Source organism: Manis javanica, chromosome 2, assembly GCF_040802235.1.
Source record: "Manis javanica isolate MJ-LG chromosome 2, MJ_LKY, whole genome shotgun sequence".
NCBI lineage: Eukaryota > Metazoa > Chordata > Mammalia > Pholidota > Manidae > Manis > Manis javanica.
The window spans coordinates 18,846,851-18,867,964 of NC_133157.1; the positions used below are offsets into that span (position 1 = coordinate 18,846,851).

A 21,114-nucleotide genomic window follows, 5' to 3' on the forward strand; every position below is an offset into this window, starting at 1 on the left:
CTTCCATAATGATGGACTTAGACTGAGTCATAGGCCCCACAGACCTCAGGGTTTGAATCCCTGGGCTGTACTTCCTGGCTGCCAAGTCTTATGAGGACCAGCCACCTCTCTGCAACTCAGTTTTCTCATCTAGGAGATGCAGGGGTGGGGTGGGAGAAGGGGGGCAGCCTGGACAGCCCTGGCTGGATGGGAGGGGGCTTTCAGAAGGCATGGAGAGGCAGAGGTGGGCTGCGTGGCTGCAGCTGGCAGAGGAGGACCCAGGACGGGGAGCCATAAAAGGGTAGGGTCCTCAGTTTTGGAGAAGCTGAGGGGCCAGAGAAACCCTGTGGAGGTGGCTGACCCACTTGGGAACTGGAAAAAGACTGCACTAGTCTCATAGACTTTTGAGAGACCCAGGTTCAGGGGTGGCTGGGGGTTGGGGAGATGTACAAAAAGAATGGGGAGTGGTTAGCAATTCCCTGTGGGGCTGGTTTCTCCAGGTTTCACAGGGACCCTGGGCCCAATAGCCCAGTCTTTGAAGGGATTTAATGCTAACAGGGTTTTCTAGGCCCTACCCCCAGCTCACCCACTTGGGCCTTCACCCAATCCCACTGCCTCTCCAGAGCAGCCCTTGGCTGCCACTCAAGGCTCTCCATCAAGGTCTGTTCACACTTGAGGACCTCTGTGCCTTTGCCTATGCTGTTCCATCTGCCTGGAATGCCATCCCTTAATCTTCTCCCCCAAATCCTCTTTGTTTCTCAAGCCCAGCTTAATGCATCCTTCCTCAATAATCCTTCTGTATTGTACCCCTACTTGAAATTTTGGACCACTTTTACTCATTTCTGTATTCCTTGTGTCTTGTGTAGTGCTTGGTACACAGTAGGTCATCACAGGTTTTTTTAGTTGATTTGCACCCACTGGATGTTCAATATACAGTTGATCCTTGCACAGTGCATGGGTAGGGGTGCCAGCTCAACTCCCCACACAGTCAAAAATCCAGTGTATAACTTTTGACCCCCCTCCATTAGCTACTGAAAGCCTACTGTTGACTGGAAGCCTTACAGACAACCTCAACAATCGATTAACACGTATTTTGTATGTTATACGTGTCATATACTGTATTCTTACAGTAACAAAAGCTAGCAAAAAAGAGAATTTTTTTTTCAAATTATCCCAAATCTCCAAAAAAATGTTCCAATGTGTTGATTTTAAAAATCACATGTAATGGACCTGTGGGGTTCAAACCCGTGTTACTCAAGGGTCAACTGTGTGTCTTTGTTATACTGAAGTGGGACCTTAAGGAGGAGGATGGAGTTAAGTTCTGAAGCTGTTGCCCTCAGGAGCTCAGAGTCAACCAGGAGCCTCCAAGTTCACTCCGCCATCTCCCAGGCCGCCCTAACAGGTACCTGGGGCCTGGTCCCCGCATACCCATCCTGGTGAGCGTGTGTCCTCGGTGCAGCCTGAGGTTGGCATGTGGTTGGCACTCATGTGTTTGTTGACTGACTGGCGGACTGGCCAGTCCAGGCTCCATGGCACTGAGGGCCATGGCTTGAGTGGAAGATGGAGGCCTTGCCTATGAAAGGCTCACAGGTTTTGGGGTCTGGGGAGCTTGTGCAAAACTCTAGTGACTGCAGCTGCCTCTGATGTGTGGCAGCCCCTGGTCACAGTGAGATCTCTGTGATGTCTGAGTCATCCCAGGAGACAGGATGTTCCTCTTTGTGCACCCACAGGCCTCTGTGATTGGGCAGGCAGCTCTGTGGCATGGCTACAAAAAAGCCCTTTAAAAAGTCAAAAAACCACACACCTCCCCTGGCCCCTTTCTCGGTGGAGGTTTCAGAAAGAGGAAAGCAACCGCTCTTAGCACCTCCCACACCTGCCCCAGTAGCAGGAGTGAGAAGGCCTAGTCAGCATCAAGGAACTGGCCTTGCCTGGGGCGCTGGTTTAAATGCAGATTCCTGGGACCTCTCCCAGGGCATTGCATCTGGCTCTCTTTGTGTTGACCTAGGAGTCTGTATTCTTAGAAGATTCTTAAGAAAACTAAAGGTAAAGACCCACTGGCAGGGATTCTGAGAGGGGCGTGGGCCCCCCAGAGGGTATGGGAAACAAGGATTAGAACTTCTGTTTATTTTTATCTATTTATTTCTACCACATCTTCTCAAAAATTCATTTTTGAAAGTATTTTTTCTTATACATGTAATGTTTTAGAATGAGGGTGCATGTAAATAAAGTCATAAGAAATGCATGTATTGGGTATGCAAATGAATATATTTTTCTAATGAGCTGTGTGATAAAAAATTGGACACTACTGGGCCAAATTTGACAGTTCCAAATCTTGCTTTGTCACTAACCAGCCAAGTGACCTCAGCCAAGTCACTGTTCCATGCTGAATTTCAGTTTCTCACCTGGAAAACAGTTTTCCTGTGACTTACTTACCTGTTTAGGGAGATGGCAGATTGAGAACATAAAGGTAAAGCTTCTAGCCTGGGCCGGCACAGAGTGGGCACAGCCCGAGTGGTGGGGGTCATGGGAGACTCCCAGGGTGATCTGGAGAAAATTCTTGGGGGGAGAGAGGACTATGGGGTGCTGGGGAGGGCAAGCAGGGGATGAGTTCCCTGAGCCCTTGTACAGGAGCAGGGGTTGCCTCCTGAGTGGGGAGGAGGTTCTTCCCTGTCCCTACCCCAGCCCTTAAAAGGCCACAGCCTTTCTCAGACTGCGCTGTTCCCTGGGGAGTTTTCTAGGCAGAAACAGCTGCTTGTTGACTTTTCTCAACCATACAAATCAAGGCTCTGTCCAAGATCCAAGGGCTCACGAGGCTGCAGGGACAAACACAGACCTGTCTGTCCCGGGAGGCCTGGAGTTAAACCCCACTGACTCCACAGCAGGGAGGGAGGAGCTGGACCTGGGCCACAAGGTGACCTGTCACCCCAGCCTTGACTTGATGGATATGTGGCTTGGGGCAAGCCCCCTCCGCTCTCTGGACCCCTGTTTTCCCACCTGCAGAGTTTTGTGTGAACTAACCTGGAGGCCCCACTGAGCTCCTGCGTGGGACATGATGCTGCTCCATCAGCATTGTTTCAGGGGCTCAGTACAGTGCATGACATAGAGGAGCAGTTTGGGGACTCTTGGTCAGAGCAGGAGAGCAGGAAAGAAGGAGATGAGAAGAGAAAGAGGGAAAGGAGGAGAGGACAGAAGGGAGGTGGGAGAGGCCCTTCTCCTACTGTCCTTTCCTTCCACAGGTGCCTCTGCAGCCAGGCTGCCCTTTTCTGGTTCATTCTCACCAGGCACCAGAGAGGAACTTCTCAGTGGCATTCTGATGTACTCTCCCCATCCCAAGATGCACTGAATAGCATCGAGAAGCCCTCCTGGCCACCACCCCTCCTTGCCCACATTCTCTGCTGTCACAGCACCAAGCCCTTGCCCCAGTACCATCGGGAAACCACTTCCATGTCCCTTCTCCTGCCTCCAGGCCTTTGTACTCACCAGTGACCTGCCTAAAAATGCTTTTCTTTTTTTTTTATTTAGGTGAAAGTCACATTAAAATTAACCATTTTAAAATAAACAACTCAGTGGCATTTAGTATATTTATGTTGTTCAACTACCTCTGTTAGTTCCAAAATATTTTCATCATCCCAAAAGAAAACCTGCACCCATTAAGCAATCACTCTCCACCCCTCTCTCCCCAGCCACTGATAACCAGCAATCTGCTTTCTTTCTCTACAGATTGACCTATTCTGAATATTTCATATCGATGGAATCATACTGTATGTGATTTTTTGTGCCTGGCTTCTTTCACTTCGCATAATAATGTTTTTGAGGCTTGTTCTTATTTTAACATGTCCACACGTCATTCCCTTTCATGGTTGAATACTATCCCACTGTATGTGCGTACCACACATTGTTTATCCATTCATCTGCTGATGAACCAAAAGATTGCTTCCACCTTTTTGCTCTTGTGAATAGTGCTCCTGTGAATGTGTGTGTGTACACATATTTGTTTGAGTCCCTGTTTGCAATTATTTTGGGTCCTGGAATGCTCTTTTCACCATTTCCTACTCCCAATCTGAGTTCTTACCCAAGGGGAGTCAGGGGAGGTTCCCAGAGACAGTGACCTCTAAGCTGCACCCTCCCTGACATCCGAGGCCTGCACTGGACGCCTGACTCTAGCTTCCCCACTTCCTTCCCCAGATGTGTCATTGCTGGTCATTTACAGCTTCCTCCTAGACTCTGGGTTCTCAAGTAAGCAGGGCCTGCGCCCCAGTGCCCACACATGGAGCCTGGCACATGGCACACATCACACACCCCGTGTGCTGGCCCCTGGGCTCTGTACCCTGTTTCTCAGGTAATTTTACAAAACTCTTGCGGGAAAGAGGAATCATTATCCCAGTTTTACTGATGGAGAAAATGAAGGTGGTGTGACTTGCCCAAGGTCACACAGCTTCAAGGACATGGGGCCAGGGGCTGAGCCAGCACTGTCTGATATCAGAGTTCCTGCTGTTCTGTTCAACTTATGTTCTGAAGAAAGGAGGGGACTGGAGAACTAACACTGTCCCTGGATTGTGTCCCTGACAGGCCTCAGGCAGGATGGCTGGTTCTGAGAGGAGCCAGCAGTGACTCTGCGCCCACAGTGGCAGCTGCAGCTCCTGAAGATGAAGTGGCCCAGGTGACGCGCAGGCCAGGCGCAATGGCCAGCTCCGGAATGGAGGTTCACTGGGCTGAGCCAGGCCTGGGCAAGGGGCCCCAGCGGCAGTGCTGGGCCTGGGCTGAAGAAGAAAAGGGTGCTGATGGGAGTGGCACGTGCAGCTGGGGAGCAGAGGGGCCCTTTCCCAAAGCTCTCAGCCCTGAGCTCCTGGAGGACTTCCGCCTGACCCAGCAGCACCTTCAGCCCCTGGAGTGGGACCCAGACCCGCAGCCAGATGGGCTCCAGGATTCTGAATCAGGAGAGTCTGTGGGAGAGGGTAAGACCAACTCTGCCAACCCCGCCGTGGCGTCCCCCAAACACCCTGCCTTCTGGCCGGAGGGAGTGTTAGAAACTTTTAAAATTAAAGTCTAGGAAGTCCATAATTTGAGAACTTTAAAGATTTAAATTTCATTAAGTAGTACTACTGTTCATGATAGAAAAACCAAAATATTAGCAAAAAGAAAAACTAAAAATAACTTACCTAGATAACCACTCTTTTCCATAGGTATGTATACGAATGGATAGGAATGGGAACAGCGTTCCACAAACTATGTGGTAAGCTGTGACTGAGCAGACATGAACATTTCCAGCTCATCAAATATTCTTCCACAAGTCATTCCTAATGCCCATGTTAGGAATTCTGTGGTGTGGATATTCTTTAATTTGTTGGGCCAGTCTCTTAACTGGGCATTTAAGTCATTTCTAGCTTTTGCTATTATAAATAATGCAGAGATGAATGTCATTAGTACATCTTTGCACACTTGATTTGAAATAACCTTGGTAATTTCAATTGCTTGGTCCAGGGGTTATGCCCATTTTTAAGACTTTTTAAAAATCCCAATTAGCAATGAGAATGTTGGTGTCACTTGTTTTCTGAAATCACTGTTTCCTTTGCGTTGAGACCAACTTAGACTAAATTCCTCTTTTGGCTCAGCAAGTCCCTTCTCGCTGAATCTTGGTTTCCCCACCTGGTTCTGAGTGAAATGGGAGTAATGATATCATTGAGAATAGCAAGCGTGTATTTAATACATGGAACCTATTATACCCAGAATATGATAAACACCCCTGTCTTAGGATTTCGTGAACCAGGCAGGCCCCCATGCATGGTAGAGAAGCCATTAGGCTGATGATGGTTTGTGCCATGACCTGAAGTTCCTCATGCCAGGTCTGCCTGAAGTGGGGTTTGTCCACAGCTACCTGCTTAGGAGCCATCTCCAAGCTTGCCCTCAGGTGAGTGGGGTCAAAGGCAGAGACATCTCTTCCTGAAGTCACCCCCTGCTATGCTGTAACAGCTACTGCCATGTCCTGTGCCCCTATGGTGTGCCAGGCGCAGGGCTGAGCAGGGTACAAGTTGTGTCTCCTTCTCTCCTCACTATCTTTGGCCAGGGAGGAGGGACTAGCCTCCAGTCTGAGTAAAGACTGCCAGAGGGGTCAGCTACTTGCCCCTGGCCCCCAGCGAGGGATCCTGGAGCCAGGATTGAACCCAGGGCTCCCTAGCTCCAAAGCCACACTGTGCAGCCCCCAGCAGCAGAGCCTGGCTCACCTGCATGGCTGGGACCTTGGTTTTAACTCCAAGACTGCTCTGAGCCACTGCATGATCTTTGGCAAATTACCTAACCTCTCTGGGCTTCACGTGTGCTGCTGTCAACACGAGAGACTTGCTGAAGGAGATTGTAAGGAGCTGAAGGATGTTGAGGTGCCAAGGGTAGGGGAAAGAGCACCGGGTAGCAGAGAGTGATACAAGGGCTATAGCAAAAGTACTTCTGGCAAGAGAGAGAGTCTTTGCTTGGCAGTAACCAGACTGTGTCTCATGGAACTTTGGATCTTCCCCAGACATAGGGCCTAGGACAGAGTAGGTGCTCAATAAATGTTGACTGTATGGATGATGCACAGATGGATGGATGAATGAGTGGGTAGGTAATGGTTGTGTGACTGGGTGGTTGGATGGATGGATGGATGGATGGATGGATAGGTGGATGAGTGGGTGATGGATGGTTGAGTGTATAGGTAGATAGGTAGATGGATAGATTGATGAGTGGGTGATGGATGAGTAAGTGGACAGGTAGATAGATGGATAAATGGTTGCATAGATGGATGGGTGGCTTGAGGTATGAATAGAGGAATGGGTGGGTGATGGATAGATGAGTGGATGGATGGATAGGTAGGTAGATGATTGAAAGGATGAATGGTTGGATCAATGGGTGAGTGGGTGATGGATAGATGAGTGTGAGTGGATGGATAGGTGAACAGATGGGTGAATAAACATTTCATAAGTACCTACTCTGTAATAATTACAACTATCCATTTTTTGAGAACTTTGCATAATTTATTGTTCTCTTTCCCTCCCTTCTTTCCTTTTTTCCATTCAGTCAACAAATACTGAGCACCTTACAAATACAATAGTAAACAAAAACAGAGAGTGTCCTTGCCCTTGTGGAGCTTACAGTGTAGTGGAGGAGAAAAATATTAATAGAACAATCACATAAATGCACTGCAATAAGAATTTCAAAATAGGGATGTTCAGTCCTATGCAAGTATAAAAGGGAGAATTTGACCTCGTGAGGGAGATCTGGGAAGACTTTGTTGATGAGGTCAAGGTTGAGCTAATGCCTGAAGGACAAACAAGAGTTAACTAGGCAAAAGGAGGGAGAAAAGATCCTGGCAGAGGGATCAGCACATGCAAAGGCCCTGTGGCAGGAAAGCTGTGGTGTGACTAATGCAGGGAGAGACTGAGGGGGACCATGGGGAGAGATGGATTAGGAGAGCTAATGGGAGATGGGACAAGGACCTGAGGACCTTGTAATAGAATATTATAAGTTCAGCTCAATTCTGGGAAAAACAGGAAGATACTGGTGAGTTTTCAGATGAGGGTGAGGATTGAGATGATTAGGTGGCTACTGCAGCAGTCCAGGCAAGAGTGGATGTTGGCTTGGGCAAAGATGGTGGTGCTGGACTTCAGGGCAGTAGGAGAGTTTGAGAGCTCTGGGGGAGGCAATCATGACAGGACCAAGTGACAGTTGGACTATCAGAATTAGGAGGAGAGAGATGGCAAGATGCCTCCTAAGTTTCTGGCTTGTGCAACTGGATGGGATGGTGTTTCCATTTGCTAAAACAAGAAACACTGAGGGAACAACCAGATTTGAGGATTAAGTTTGGAGGACCTTGAGGCACCTAGAAGAGGCATTAGGTAAGTACCTGACCATGTGGGGAGATTGCTGGGATTCTGCCATCACCTCATGATGAGGAAATGAAATCCCAGAGGGGTGAAATGGCTTAGGTAGTAATTACACAGAAAGTCTGGACCTCGTATATACTAAGTAATAACCTGTCTTTCCAGAGTTTGAAACAGAGGATGTGGACAGCCCAGAAAGTTCCAACTTTCCTCTCAACTGGCTCCCCAGGCAGGATCCTTCACTGGACATGACTGAAGAGGAGCCAGATGAGGCCCTTGGGTGTCGTGAGGTTGACGAAGCTGTAGAGAACTCCCCAAGGCTAGAGCATGAGACTTGTCTCAGCTCAGGTGGTAACGGAAACACCAGTCCCGTGACTCTGGAGTGGGGTCAGCCCACAAGCTGGGTGGCCTCTGAAACACAAGCCAGTGGAGACAAACTTCCAGAACATTCGAAGGTCAACCCAACTGTTGACCTCAGTTCTGCAAGGTCCTGGAGCAGTGGGACTGTGAGCCTTGACCACCCCAGTGACAGCCTTGATTTTACCTGGGAAGGAGAGACCAATGTCACCCAGCCTGCTGCCCTGGCAGAAACTCTATCACAAAGCCCCAGCCACCACCTCCTAACCCCAAACGCCAGAGCTAGAGGAAGCGTTGCTCTGGCAACCCCCACGGAATTCCAGGACTCCTCAGCACCCCCAGCCCAGACCCTCCAGTGTCCTGCAGAGAGATGGAGGAGAGATACTACCAGCATCTCCTGCCCTCAGCCCAGGGACCCAGCCAGGAAGCGGACACGGGCATCACCTAAGCCACTCCCTTCCAGATTCACTGGCTCCAACAGCCCACCAAATCCTCCACCTAGGCTAGCCCGGCAGGACAAGCTGCTGTCTGGACAGGGAGCCACTCTTGCCGGCCACTCTTCCTCTGATGCCCCCAAGTACGGCCGGGGGCAGTTGAACTACCCGCTTCCTGATTTCTCCAAGGTGGGACCCCGGGTTAGGTTCCCTAAAGATGAGAGCTACCGTCCCCCAAAGGCCAGGCACTTGAGAAGGCAGCCTCAGGACCTTGCCAGGCCACTGATCTTCAAATCACCTGCTGAGATAGTGCAAGAAGTGCTACTGAGCAGCAGAGAAGCCTGCCTGGAAAAGGACCCACTCCCTCCCCACCCCATCACCAGTGTGCCCCAGGAATTTCAGACACCTGAACAAGCCACCAAGCTGGTCCATCAGCTCCAGGTAAGCTGGACTCCTTTCTATAGGCATGTCACCAAAGCACTGTTAGCCTGGGTTGGAGGCTGGTTTGGGTGGGGGCCTTGGGGCTGGGCCAGCAGGCCCTGCTGGTGGGGGGAGGCTTGTACCCCAAGCTGTGAAGATAATACTAAGACCTTTGCTCAGAAAGAGTGGTGATTGCCCTCATGCTGTGAGGATAATGTCTTTCTTTGTTTTTAACTTCTGCTATGAAAAAATGCAAAGCATATACAAGAGAGAAAATAATAGAATGAAACCATGTGTACCTGTCACCCATCTTCCACCCACGGACCCATCACCCAGTCCCCAGTAACCTTTGTCATCTCTGGCCTCACCTCTTCCCCCACTCACCCTCCTGGAGGATTTTGAAGCAAATTTCAAGCATCAGATCATTTTATCTAAAAATATTTTATTATATATATCCTTCTATCTAAAGATAAGGATATTAGACATAACCTCATTAGCATACCTAAAAGTGAATACCAATTCCTTAATATTATCCAATATCCATTCAGTGCTGAGATCTGCCCCTGTGTCTCATAAATGGCTTGTTCATTTCAATTTGTTCCAATTAGGATCCAAACACAACTCATATATTGCATGTGGTCAATGTAACTTCCAAGTCTCCTCCCCTGCATTTTTTTTTTCAAATCTCTTTCTTCCTTGTATTTATTTGTTGAGGAAACCAGTTTTGTCCTGTAGAGTCTCCCACATTTTGGAGTTGGCTGATGCACTCTCTGATATCTGTGTGTCCCATGGTCCACTCTGCCCTGTGTATCATCTTTTAGAGCTAGAGGCTTGTTTGGGTTGTGATCGTCTGTTTCTTTCCCCTCCAGACCCTGAGCTCCATGTGTGTAGGGATTTTTTTTGGCAAGAGCTCATCCCAGGCAGTGCCTTCAGGAGACAAGGGATTCCTGCTAGCCTCTCACTGGTGATGTTAGGTGCCAGTACCTTGCCTTGGTCCAGTCCTTCATTTGGGGGGACAAAGTGGTAGTGTTCCACTGCTGTCATTCCTTCTGCACTTGCTGGAAATCTATAAAGTGCAACTTTCCCTCATCAACTCTTTGGTTACCAAGATCTTGTTTCCATGGGAAAGGCAGGAGAAATCCTGATGCTGTCCTCATCACTGGTTTTCCAAACAATGTGTCAGTTCCTAGCATCCTTCAAGGGGACCAGTGATCGTTTTTGTAATGACATGTTTTAATGAAGCCCTTCGGTTTTGTGTAAGGCAAGTAGTGACTCTGAATAGCTGCAACTGTGATTTCCACATCTTCTATTTTACTAGCGAGGGACCCTTGGATGATTCATTCAGTCGACCATTAAAAAACACTCATTAAGTACATAATACCTGAGCCCTGGGAATAGAGCAGTGGGGTGACAGATGAGGGCCTTGGCCCACAGAGCTGGCAGATGGGCAGGGAATTCAGACAAATAAGCAAGTGGTTGCAGTTCTGTGACAGGGGTTATGCATCAAGGTAAACCAGCCCGAGGGCCTCATCTCTGACTTGTGTGTCTATTGCATGTGAGCCTGAAGGGGTCTGCTCAGCCCCCACCGCCGAGCTCTTACACTCCGAGGGGTCTGGGCACGTGACTGTCTGGCTCTGCTTCTCCCACAGGAGGACTACCACAAGCTCCTCACCAAGTATGCTGAAGCCGAGAACACCATTGACCAGCTGCGCCTTGGGGCTAAGGTACCCTGCCAGGGTGGGGGAGGGGGTGCACCTGGGCCCCCTGAGGATGACACTTGCCCAGAGTCTTTGAGAGGGTCTACTGTCTCCTGCCTCCTGAGAGCCAGGAGACAGAGGAACTCAGCCCTGCTTCTGCTACAGCCTCCCTCTGCCACCTTGGGCTTTGCCATCTCCAGGATTCAGTCTCCTTTACGGTTGATGAAGTTTGATGTCCTTGAATCCTAGCATCCGGGGTGCCCAGGAATTTCACCGGAAGCTCTCTCCTCCTAGAAGAGCTCTGGCAGTCACTCCTGCCTCTGAAGCTGTGTGACCTTAAGGAAGTTACTTGAGCTCTGAGCCTCAGTGGGGTATCACAGTTTCTGCTCAGCCCCTGGTGCTTGTCTCTGGGCCTCACCCTTCCTGCTCACAGCTGTGTCTTTCTCCTTCCCCACCGGCTCCCCTCAGGCCCCTTTCCCCCAGCTAAGTTCTGAGCCTGTGGCAGGGGGAGCATGGAGGGGAAAATCCATCCACCCCCATCCTGCCGAGCCCTCACCCCGACTTGGGAGGAGCTGCGAATTCTGCACTGGGGACCTTCCCCTTTTCTGGGGTAAGGCAGGAAGTGGGACCTGTTGCAGCCCCTGGCGGCTTCCTGCTTGCCCCCACCCCCTCTTTCCCCATCAGGCAGCAGTGGGGGAGGGGCGGGAGCTGAGGTGCCGAGGTACAGCACCCCCTGTTTCCCCCCTCTCTCGGGGCCCCACAGGGGCCTGCCCACATCCCGCTACAGGACTCCTCCTACTGCCACAGCGCAGCTCCCAACCACCTAGAGGTTCTCCCTGAATGAGAAAACAGAAAGGGCCCTGTTCTAGGAGCGGGATGTCTCCTGCATCCCCAACCTGCCTCATGGCACAGGCAGGCCCCTTCCTAGCTTGGCTTCTTGGGCACACCTGTAAGAGGGGGTTATCAGCCTTGCTCCTTGGGCACACCTGTAAAAGGGGGTTAATCAGCCTTGCTCCTTGGGCACACCTGTAAAAGGGGGTTAATCAGCCTTGCTCCTTGGGCACACCTGTAGAAGGGTTTAATCAGCCTTGCTCCTTGGGCACACCTGTAAAAGGGGGTTATCAGCCTTGCTCCTTGGGCACACCTGTAGAAGGGGGTTAATCAGCCTTGCTCCTTGGGCACACCTATAAAAGGGGGTTAATCAGCCTTGCTCCTTGGGCACACCTGTAGAAGGGGGTTAATCAGCCTTGCTCCTTGGGCACACCTGTAGAAGGGGGTTAATCAGCCTTGCTCCTTGGGCACACCTGTAGAAGGGGGTTAATCAGCCTTGCTCCTTGGGCACACCTGTAAAAGGGGGTTAATCAGCCTTGCTCCTTGGGCACACCTGTAAAAGGGGGTTAATCAGCCTTGCTCCTTGGGCACACCTGTAGAAGGGGGTTAATCAGCCTTGCTCCTTGGGCACACCTGTAGAAGGGGGTTAATCAGCCTTGCTCCTTGGGCACACCTGTAGAAGGGGGTTAATCAGCCTTGCTCCTTGGGCACACCTGTAGAAGGGGGTTAATCAGCTTTGCTCCTTGGGCACACCTGTAGAAGGGGGTTATCAGCCTTGCTCCTTGGGCACACCTGTAAAAGGGGGTTAATCAGCCTTGCTCCTTGGGCACACCTGTAGAAGGGGGTTATAAGCCTTGCTCCTTGGGCACACCTGTAGAAGGGGGTTATCATCCTTGCTCCTGGGAGCCAGTGGGCTCCACCTCACATCCTCAGACCCTTGCAGCTCTCTGAACTACTGAGCCAGACTTGGGGGCAGAAGGGACAATGGGGAGGGGGGAGGGATAAAGAGGCATCCTCTTCCTGGAAACCACATTATTGTGGCTGCAGAGTCCTGGGAAGGCTGAGGAGAAAGAAACTGGCCATCAGGTCCAAACCCTCAGCTCCCCTATCCTACAGAGTGGGAAACTGGGACCCCAGGAGGGGCAGAGGCTCAGAGCATCTATCTCTTCCCTCCTTTCCTTTCGTCTTCCTTTTCTCCCTTAAGGGAATGAGTCAGTATATGCAAAGCAGTACTTTGGCCTGACAAGTACTTCCTGAGAGATAGGGACTATTATTATTATTAACAGGATTAATATGAAGGTGTTTATTGGGTGCCTGTGTGCCAGGCACAGTGCAGGCAAGGGCAGAGGTAGTCACAATGGGAGCACAGCCGTGGTGCCTCCTCTCATGGGCTCCTCCCTGACCCAGTGGGGACTCAGGGCCTCCCCCGTGTGCAGTCACACCTACTTGGCTGGTGACCCACACCCCTGTCTTGTGTTTGAGGGGAGCACAGGAGAGGAGGCAGGGGAGACTGGGAATGGTTTCAGCACTGACTCACTCACCTGCTTTCTGGGAAAATGATCCCCTGGCCTATGGATCTCCTCAAGGCAAGGGTGAGTGCAGGCCATCTGGACTCTTCCAGAAGCATGATTGTACTCCTCCGGCCTCCCAGTCTCACAGCCACCCCGGGGAGCAGTACAGTCAGGACTCACCATCGCGATGTGCTGAAGAGGACACGGAGCCTGAGTGTGGAGGGGACTCGCTAGGGTCCCACAGGGCCTGTGGAGCTGGGCTTTCACTCCGTCCAGGGAGGCCAGTGCATGGAGGCACTGCTGCTTCCGCAGGGACTTGCTGAGTGCCTCACTGCTCAGAGCCCCCAGGGCGAGCTGGACCCATGTGTGAGGGAGTCAGGCTGGGGGTGCCCTGTCAGCGCCACTTCCTTCAATCTCTTCACAAAAGGAAACTAAGGCTCAGCCAGGGGATCATCCACAGCTGGTGAGGGAGTAAATCTGCCTGATTTCAGAGTGGATGCTCTTTTCCCCATGCCTGGGTGAGCCCCACTTGGGACCTGGCCCTGGGTATGTGGCAGAAGCATAGGGACGGGCAGAATGGTGATGTTACAGTGATAATAACAATAGTAATAAGTGGTGTTTACTGACTGCTGTCCTAAATTGTTTACCACTGGGGAAACTGAGGCACAGAGAGGTTAAGTAATTTACCCAAGATTACCTGACATGTGTGCAGGTTGGGGTTTGAGGCCAGCAGTCCTGCTCCAAAGCCCACTATTAACACCTTACTCTCTAGCAGAACCAGACTAGGTAACCATGGGTTCTGCAGCTAGGAGCTGACGATGGGGTCGCATGGCCTGACCTGGGAACATCACTGGGTCCAGACTGGGGGCCGGGAAGGGAGCCAGGGCTGTCGGGATTTGTTCTCTACACCAGTTAGGGCCAGAGTTTATAATGATCTCACATATTTGCTGCCCTATTACCACCTCCCTCCAGCCACTGTCCCCGGTTCAGCTGCAGAGGGATCTGGTGGGGCTGAAGAGACCAGAAATTACCCCAGAAAGAACTGGAATGGGGGCGGTGACATAGAACTGCCTTTCCTAAAGTGTGTGTTCTAGTGGCTGCCAGTTGGTCCAGAGCCCCTGATGGAGGTGGGGGCGGGGCAAGGGAGGTTTGTGTGTTCAGAGGAGGGGGGTACTTTCCATTCTCTCTGCTCCCTCCCCTCCTTGCCCATTCATAAAGCTCATTAGCATTTTAAAGGCTGTGAGAAACCCATCTGTGCAGACTAGTCAGTTATTTAACCCAATGCTTCCCACGCTCATTGGGCTACCCTTCACTGATTCACCCCTCTGAGGGAGCCTCAGGGGGCACCTGGGCCTTAATAGGGGCACCCTCGAGCCCTGGGGTGGGTCCAGAGACAGGTGCCGGGAGGGGCAGGCCTGAGCAGCTGGGTATTTGCCCACACTCATCCCCACTCCCCACTTCCTGAGCCTTTGCACAGGCCTCTCGCCCCTCTGCTGAAGTAATGCCTCCTCCTGGGAGCCGCTGGTTCTGATGCTCACCAGGTTGGGCCTTGGTGGGCTTGAGGCTGGGGGAAGGGAGGGGCAGGGCGGGGCCAGGGAGGCACACACGGGGGCAGGACCTCTCCCAGATTTGGGTCACCTTGGGAGGAAGGGGTGCTGGTAGGCAGTCCCCTACAGGCCAGTCTGAGCAGATGGCCAGGAGATTATTAAAATCCAGCTTTGTTCACATAAGAGGCTGGGGCTGAAAAAGGGGGAGGCAGTGGGGACCATACCACGCTGGGCCACTGTCCCTCATGTTGGAGTAGTTCTTTCTGCCACAGACCAGATGTGAAGAACAGCTTAAGCTGGGAGAATCTGGCTGCCTGGGGGTTAAGGAGCACCCTCCACTAGACACCCTGACACTCCTGGCCTTGGGGCAGCAGGAGGCAACCACAGGGTCACCAAAGCACCACAGAGGAATAGCCTTTTCAGGGACCTGCCTCCATGATGGCTACATAAATGACAGTGAAGATGATGGTGATGGTGGTGATGATGGTGTTGTTGATGTTGACAGTGGTGATGGTGATAATGGTGGTGATGGTGATATGGTGATGAGGTGATGAGGTGATGATGATTATGGTGATGGGGATGATCTGTTGTTAAATGTGAGGGTGGCAGCTACTGTTTATTGAGCACTTGCTTTGCGCACAGAAAGGTTAGTTAGGTTGGCTGCTCGAGGACTGGAAGGTGGGCAGTGGTAGAGCCTGGATGTAAACCCAGGCTCTGCGGAACTGCCGTCCTAAGCCAGGCATCGGTAAGCTTTCTCTGTAGAGGGCCAGATAGAGAATATCTCCAGCTTTGTGGGCCATACAGTCTATGAGGTAATGAGTCCACTCTGCCTTCATAGCATGAGAGCAGCCATAGAAAATACATAAGCAAGCATGGCTGTGTTCACCAAAGCGTATTCACAAAAACAAACCATAGTTTGCCAACCCCTGCTCTAAACCACTGTACAGTATGTGGATCTCCTCTAGTTTTGAGCTACAAATGGTCTTCTTTGGCTATTTGCCTGACTCCAGACTTCTCTGTAATATCCTGGGCCATTTACCACATGAAATCCATCCTCAAATGTTGGAGATCTTTTGCTTACACTGCTCACATTGCTACAACAGAAATCAGTTCATCCACTTGTTAGCTTATTCATTCAATCAACCATTAATTGCTATTATTATCCATATAATAATAATCATTGGAAATTTTTATAAATAATAAATGCTAATTATTCTATTATATATAATTACACTTGCTATATGCTAAACAGTTAGTTATATTATAAATTATTATAATAAATGTTGTTAACAACAATTATTAATATGGAAAACCGTGGATTTTAGGGTCAAAGCAGGATTAACCCCAGCCCAAGAATTTAGCAGCTGGAGATTTTCAGTAAGTGACTTAACCTCTCTTGAGTCTCAGTTTCTTATTCTGTAAAATGGGGGTGATGGTCCCTGCCCTGCCTGCCTTTCCGCTGCCATAAAGAGATGATAAAAGAGATGATGAAAGTACATGTAAGCCCTTCACAGTGTCTGGCCCCACCCAATGGCCACACTAAAAGGTAGTATTTATATCACAAGGCATGTTTGTTAAGTGAGCCTGTGAATAAAGGTGAGGCCTTTGGGTGGCTTCGTCCCCACCCTGACTTGGCTCTGCCCATGCCTCCCCTCCCCAACAGGTGAACCTGTACTCGGACCCACCCCAGCCCAGCCACAGCATCCACAGGGGGACGGTATCCCAGGGCACCAAGGTCTTGTCCTTCACCATCCCACAGCCCCACTTGGTGGAGCGGTTGCCAGGCCCCAGTGAGGCCCTGCAGGCCTCTGAGGCCTCAGGTGAGTTGGGGAGAGATGTGGCTGAGAGCTCCTTCTGTCTGTGATCCTGCTCCGGGGGAATTTGGCTCACCCTGGAGTGGCTCTGGCTTCAGGTCAGGGGAGGGAGGGAGGTGAGGCCCCTCTCTGGGCCCTTGGACCTGAAGAGGTCAAACGGCTATCTGGAAAGTGTTCCACTTTGAGCAGAGCAGCCTGGGTGAAGCTCTACCTTTGCTACTTGGAAGCCAAGGGCTCTTGGGTGAGTTGCATGACAAAGAGCATCATCACTGCAGATCCCATATGGCTGTGCCAACCATGATCCCAGTCAATCTGCACACCAGCCTGGTGAGGTGCACACTGGTGCTGCCCCATAGACAGTTAAGGAGACTGGGGCTCCGTGAGTGAGGACGTGCTCACACTGCTACGAGGCGGAGGGGTGGGATTGGCACCTGCACCTCGCTGAGTTAGAGCCCACACTGTTAACCAGGAACCGAGAGGCCTGGCTGAGCTCCAGCTGTGCGAGCTGGGCAGACTCCGGCCTTACTCTCCCCTGGGAGTGGGAACAACGCAGCCCTGAGGCTGTGTGAAGATGGCGTGATCGGGAGATGGCTGAGCCGGAAACTGATGATCTTGGTGGTTTTGAAGTTCAGCATCCATCTCTCAGTCCCAGGGAGGACTGTTCTCAGCCTCAGAGCTCAGTGGTTGTGTATTCCAGGGTGGCCCTCAGCTCGAGGAGACCTGAGCCCATCCTCGCCCAGCAGTATGCCCACCTCAGGGTGGCTTCCGGAGAACCCAAGCAGCGCCCAGAATCAGCCGACAATGGAGCGAACCCAGATGCTGGCTTCTTGGGCCAGCCAGTTCCTGGCCAAGGTGAGGGGAACCCCAGCTTTGTCCCGGGGGCGACTTTGTCCCTGGAGAAAGCGGAGCCTCTGCCTGCTTGAATGAGATGCCCCTCCGGGCTTACTCGTGGATTTCCCCTGGCTGTCTCGAAATGCTAGCCTCTCCCCTGGTCTCAGAGGCCCCGCTGCCCCGGCCTCCGCCCTGGCATGTAGGGTGGGTGTAATGCCCTTTTTTGGCATGGTGTCTCATCAGACTCCCTCCAATTGTGCTTGGAAGTGTCCCCCAGTTTGCTTCACCCCCTGGGAGACACTCAGCTCTTTCAGGATCCTGGAAAAAGCATAGACCCTCCACGTTACCTTTTCCTCTTGAGGACAAATCACTCCACTTTTTTAGTTCATTTCATTACAGAAATGAATTCTCAGTCACCTCTCAAAAAGAGCCTTTATATTTTCATCAAACAGTCCAAGTAACTGAATTGTTTGCAAGTCTGTTTATAACCATATGCTTGGCCTTTCTCCAAAAGTGCTTTAAAGCAGCTTAGAAAATACATGCACTAATACCTCGTTCTGAAAACGGAAGTGAGGAAACTGGGGCAGAGGGGAAGTAAGGGTAGAAAAGAAAGAAAATGCATTTAGGGTGAAGTGAGACAACAAAATGTTCTGTTGAACCGTGACCATGTTCACACTTTACCAGATTCATGTTTGGCTTTGAGCTTCCTAGTTATCAAGGCAAAAAGGGAAATGTAATAATCAGATATATTGCCATGTCCATAAAATCAGTTCCTTCAGAAAACACCACCTTTTCTTTTTTTGGTAACAAGTTTATTGAGATATATTTCACTTACCATACAGTTCACTCATTTAAAGTTAACGCTTGGGTGGTTTTTACTGTAGTTACAGTCATGCAGCCATCCCACCAGGAATTTGAGAACACTTTTATCACCCGGTTAGAAACTCCATATCCATTAAGCAGTCATTCCCCACTCCCCTTCCCCCAGTCCCTAACAGCTGCTCATCTACTCTCTGTCTCTATGAGTTTGCCTATTCTGGATATTTCCTACAAAAGGACTCATATAATATTTGTCTTCTTGTGTCTGGCTTCTTTCACTTAGCATAATGGTTTCAAGGCTCATCCATGTTGTAGTGTTATGAGTGAGTAGTTCATGGCTTTTTATTACCACCATTCTGAGTCTTGTAACTGGAGAGAGATTTCTCCTTGTCCTGGGTGTTCTATAGCAAAGCAATGCTACTCCTACTGAGTAGGAGCTGGGGCATGATCCAGAGTTGCCCTGTCCTGTATGGGAGCCACTGGCCACATGGCTCTTGAGTCTTTGACGTTTAACTAGTCCAAATTGAGGTGTTCTGCAAGTGAATATACACCAGATTTCCAAGTGTGATGAAAAATATAAAATATCTCATTAATAATTTTTTCATTTATTACGTGTTAATATGTTAGGTTTATAGAATATACTATTAAACTAATTCACCGATTTCTTTCTACATTTTAAATATGGCTCTTAGGAACATTTTAAATTACATGTGCAGCTTACATTGCATTTCTACTTTATGTCATATAAATTATATAACATAATGATATAAATTTCTATATTGTATTTCGCACTATTTGAGAACTTCCCTAGAAACTTTAGAAAATCCCCTAATCATCCTTTGCCCTTTTTTCCTAATTAAAAATTTTTTTGAATGGTAACAGATGCACATGGTAAAGACCCTCACATGGTACAAAGGGTATGTTCAGTGAAAAGTCTTTTCTTATCCTTGTGCTTCTGTTCCATGATGAAATGTTCACTGCACACGTGTGTATAGAAATGCTCATGCAAGTGTGTACACTATATTGTACCTTGACTTTTTTAATGTCTTAAATATGAATATTTCTGGTGAGACAGTGAATTCACTTTGTTAAAAGTTCAAAAGATACATACAGTAGAAAACCTCCCTCCCATCCCTGTCCCCCTGCTCCCACCCAGTTCTCCTCCACAGAGGCAATTAATGTTTCAGTTTCTTTCATCCTTCTAGAACTTATAATACCTAAGTATTTATATTTTTCCTTTGTCATTCTATGTATTTTATATGATGGTAGCATATTATAAACCCTGGCCTCTACCTTGATTTGATGTTAAAAGTAGGTCTTGGAGGAATTTATACATGAGAACATATGTGTGGTTTCCTATTCTTGGTGGCTGCAAACTATTCCACAAATAGGCACTTCGATTGTTTCCTGTTGCCCCTGACCATGCTGTAGTAAATATCCTGCCTCATAGGTCTTCCTGCACATGGAGGGAGTGCTGTCGATAAATTCTTAGTTGCCGCTTTGATTTCTCCCAAAGCTGCCAAGGCTGAAGCCAGTGATGGAATCACTTTTTGGCACCTGCCTCCCTGTGCTTGGCAAGAAAGTCACACCCCAAGGCAGGACACTGCTCCCCATGCCAAAGTGTGAACGTGCCTAAGTGGGAGCCGACAGGACTAATTTTCCAGGGTCTGGATTAATGGAGTGTCTTTCTTCCCCTCCCAATGTCCAGGTGGAGTCCTTCGTAGGACTAATGGAGACTGGACAACTGACACCCCAGGACCAACTCAAGGTACTGCCCACTTCGGGGGAGTATACACTGCAGCTGTTCTGTCTCCCATAGTGGAGTCTATGAAGCCTCGGTTGCTGCCAAACAGACCAGAGAACCCTAAACAGTGTCTCCGTTTAGGGCACAAAGCCCCTGCTTAGCTTTCCATGATAATGATCATTGTATCCCAGTTGTAACCGTTTATGAAGCAATGATGCTGCTATTCCAGGCACAGTGGCAAGCCTGTGATGTACCATTATTTCATTTTATCATCATAAAAACCTGGCAAGGCAGTTGCAGTCATCACCCGCATTTAACTGGGATGGAACCGAAGCCCAGCGAAGAGACTTGTAGGCGTCAGAGCCCAGACCCAGGTCTGTCTGATTCCCAAGTCCAGCGTTGTAATCACTGCTCTGGACAGCTTGCTACTGATTATCCTGCCTCTCAGCCACCAAGAAATGACCTTTTCTTTCTTTATTTTCTTTATTATAAAAGTGATTGCCCAAAATTTGAAAACCTGGGGTAAAGGCAGAGGAGACCCTTAATTTAACCATGATTCAGTTATTTCCTTTTGGACTTTGATATTTCTAGATAACTACAGTCATATATGAAATATAGATTTCTGCCACAATAGCCAGGGCCCCAGGAAGGAGCAGATAGAGCTCTCAAAGCTGGGAGTTTAGGGGTCTAAGAAGGGGCTATTAACTGGTGTGGGCAGCATTGGTGGCCCCCCACGGAACAGGGAAGCCCAGGGACTAGCTGTTCCCTCACAGGTTTCTCTCATCCCACTCTGTGACCTCTTATAGATGCTCCCCACTGCACAGACCTCTGGGAAGCCAGCAGGTAGGGAGCCCAGCTGACGCTCGAGGCACAGAGCAGGGTGGGGAGAGGAGCTGAGGGAGGCGTGGAGGGCCCAATGCAACACACCTGGTTGGGAAGAAATATGACCTTCTTGCTATGCTATTGTATAGACGTCACATAGATTTTGCAATGACAAAATGTATGATATGTATCTTATTATCTCATTGAGTGGATGATCAAGGACCTTGAGAATCAAAACCACTCTAATTCTTTCCCTCTGTCCTAATTCCCCCACATCCAGGAGGTTGAGAGCTATTGGAAGATCATGCTTGACTGGGGGCTATAGGGTGTCCTTGGCCTCAGTCCACCATCAGCACAGAATGAGCGGGATGGGGATGATATAAGCCAGGGATGATGATGATCCGACCTCCCAGAGTTTTAGCCATGTGTTAGCTATCATCATGCTTGCTGTGGGGGTC

General features: G+C 49.8%; 1 protein-coding gene across 4 annotated transcripts in view; it reads left to right on the forward strand.

Moving 5' to 3' along the window:
• The window catches only part of AKNA (AT-hook transcription factor), a 51,352-nt gene that overhangs the window by 9,051 nt on the left and 21,187 nt on the right, over positions 1 to 21,114 (forward strand). For 3 of the 4 annotated variants that reach the window (XM_017648726.3, XM_073225670.1, XM_017648725.3), the window contains exons 2-7: positions 4,549 to 4,934; positions 7,995 to 9,061; positions 10,690 to 10,764; positions 16,290 to 16,446; positions 17,138 to 17,292; positions 19,799 to 19,858. In XM_017648726.3, coding sequence (XP_017504215.3) covers positions 4,661 to 4,934; positions 7,995 to 9,061; positions 10,690 to 10,764; positions 16,290 to 16,446; positions 17,138 to 17,292; positions 19,799 to 19,858 — 1,788 coding nt within the window. In that variant the 5' untranslated portion in view covers positions 4,549 to 4,660. Of the gene's footprint in view, positions 1 to 4,548; positions 4,935 to 7,824; positions 7,845 to 7,994; positions 9,062 to 10,689; positions 10,765 to 16,289; positions 16,447 to 17,137; positions 17,293 to 19,798; positions 19,859 to 21,114 lie in introns of those variants that run through there. The other variant, XM_037027394.2, reaches the window with a different exon arrangement.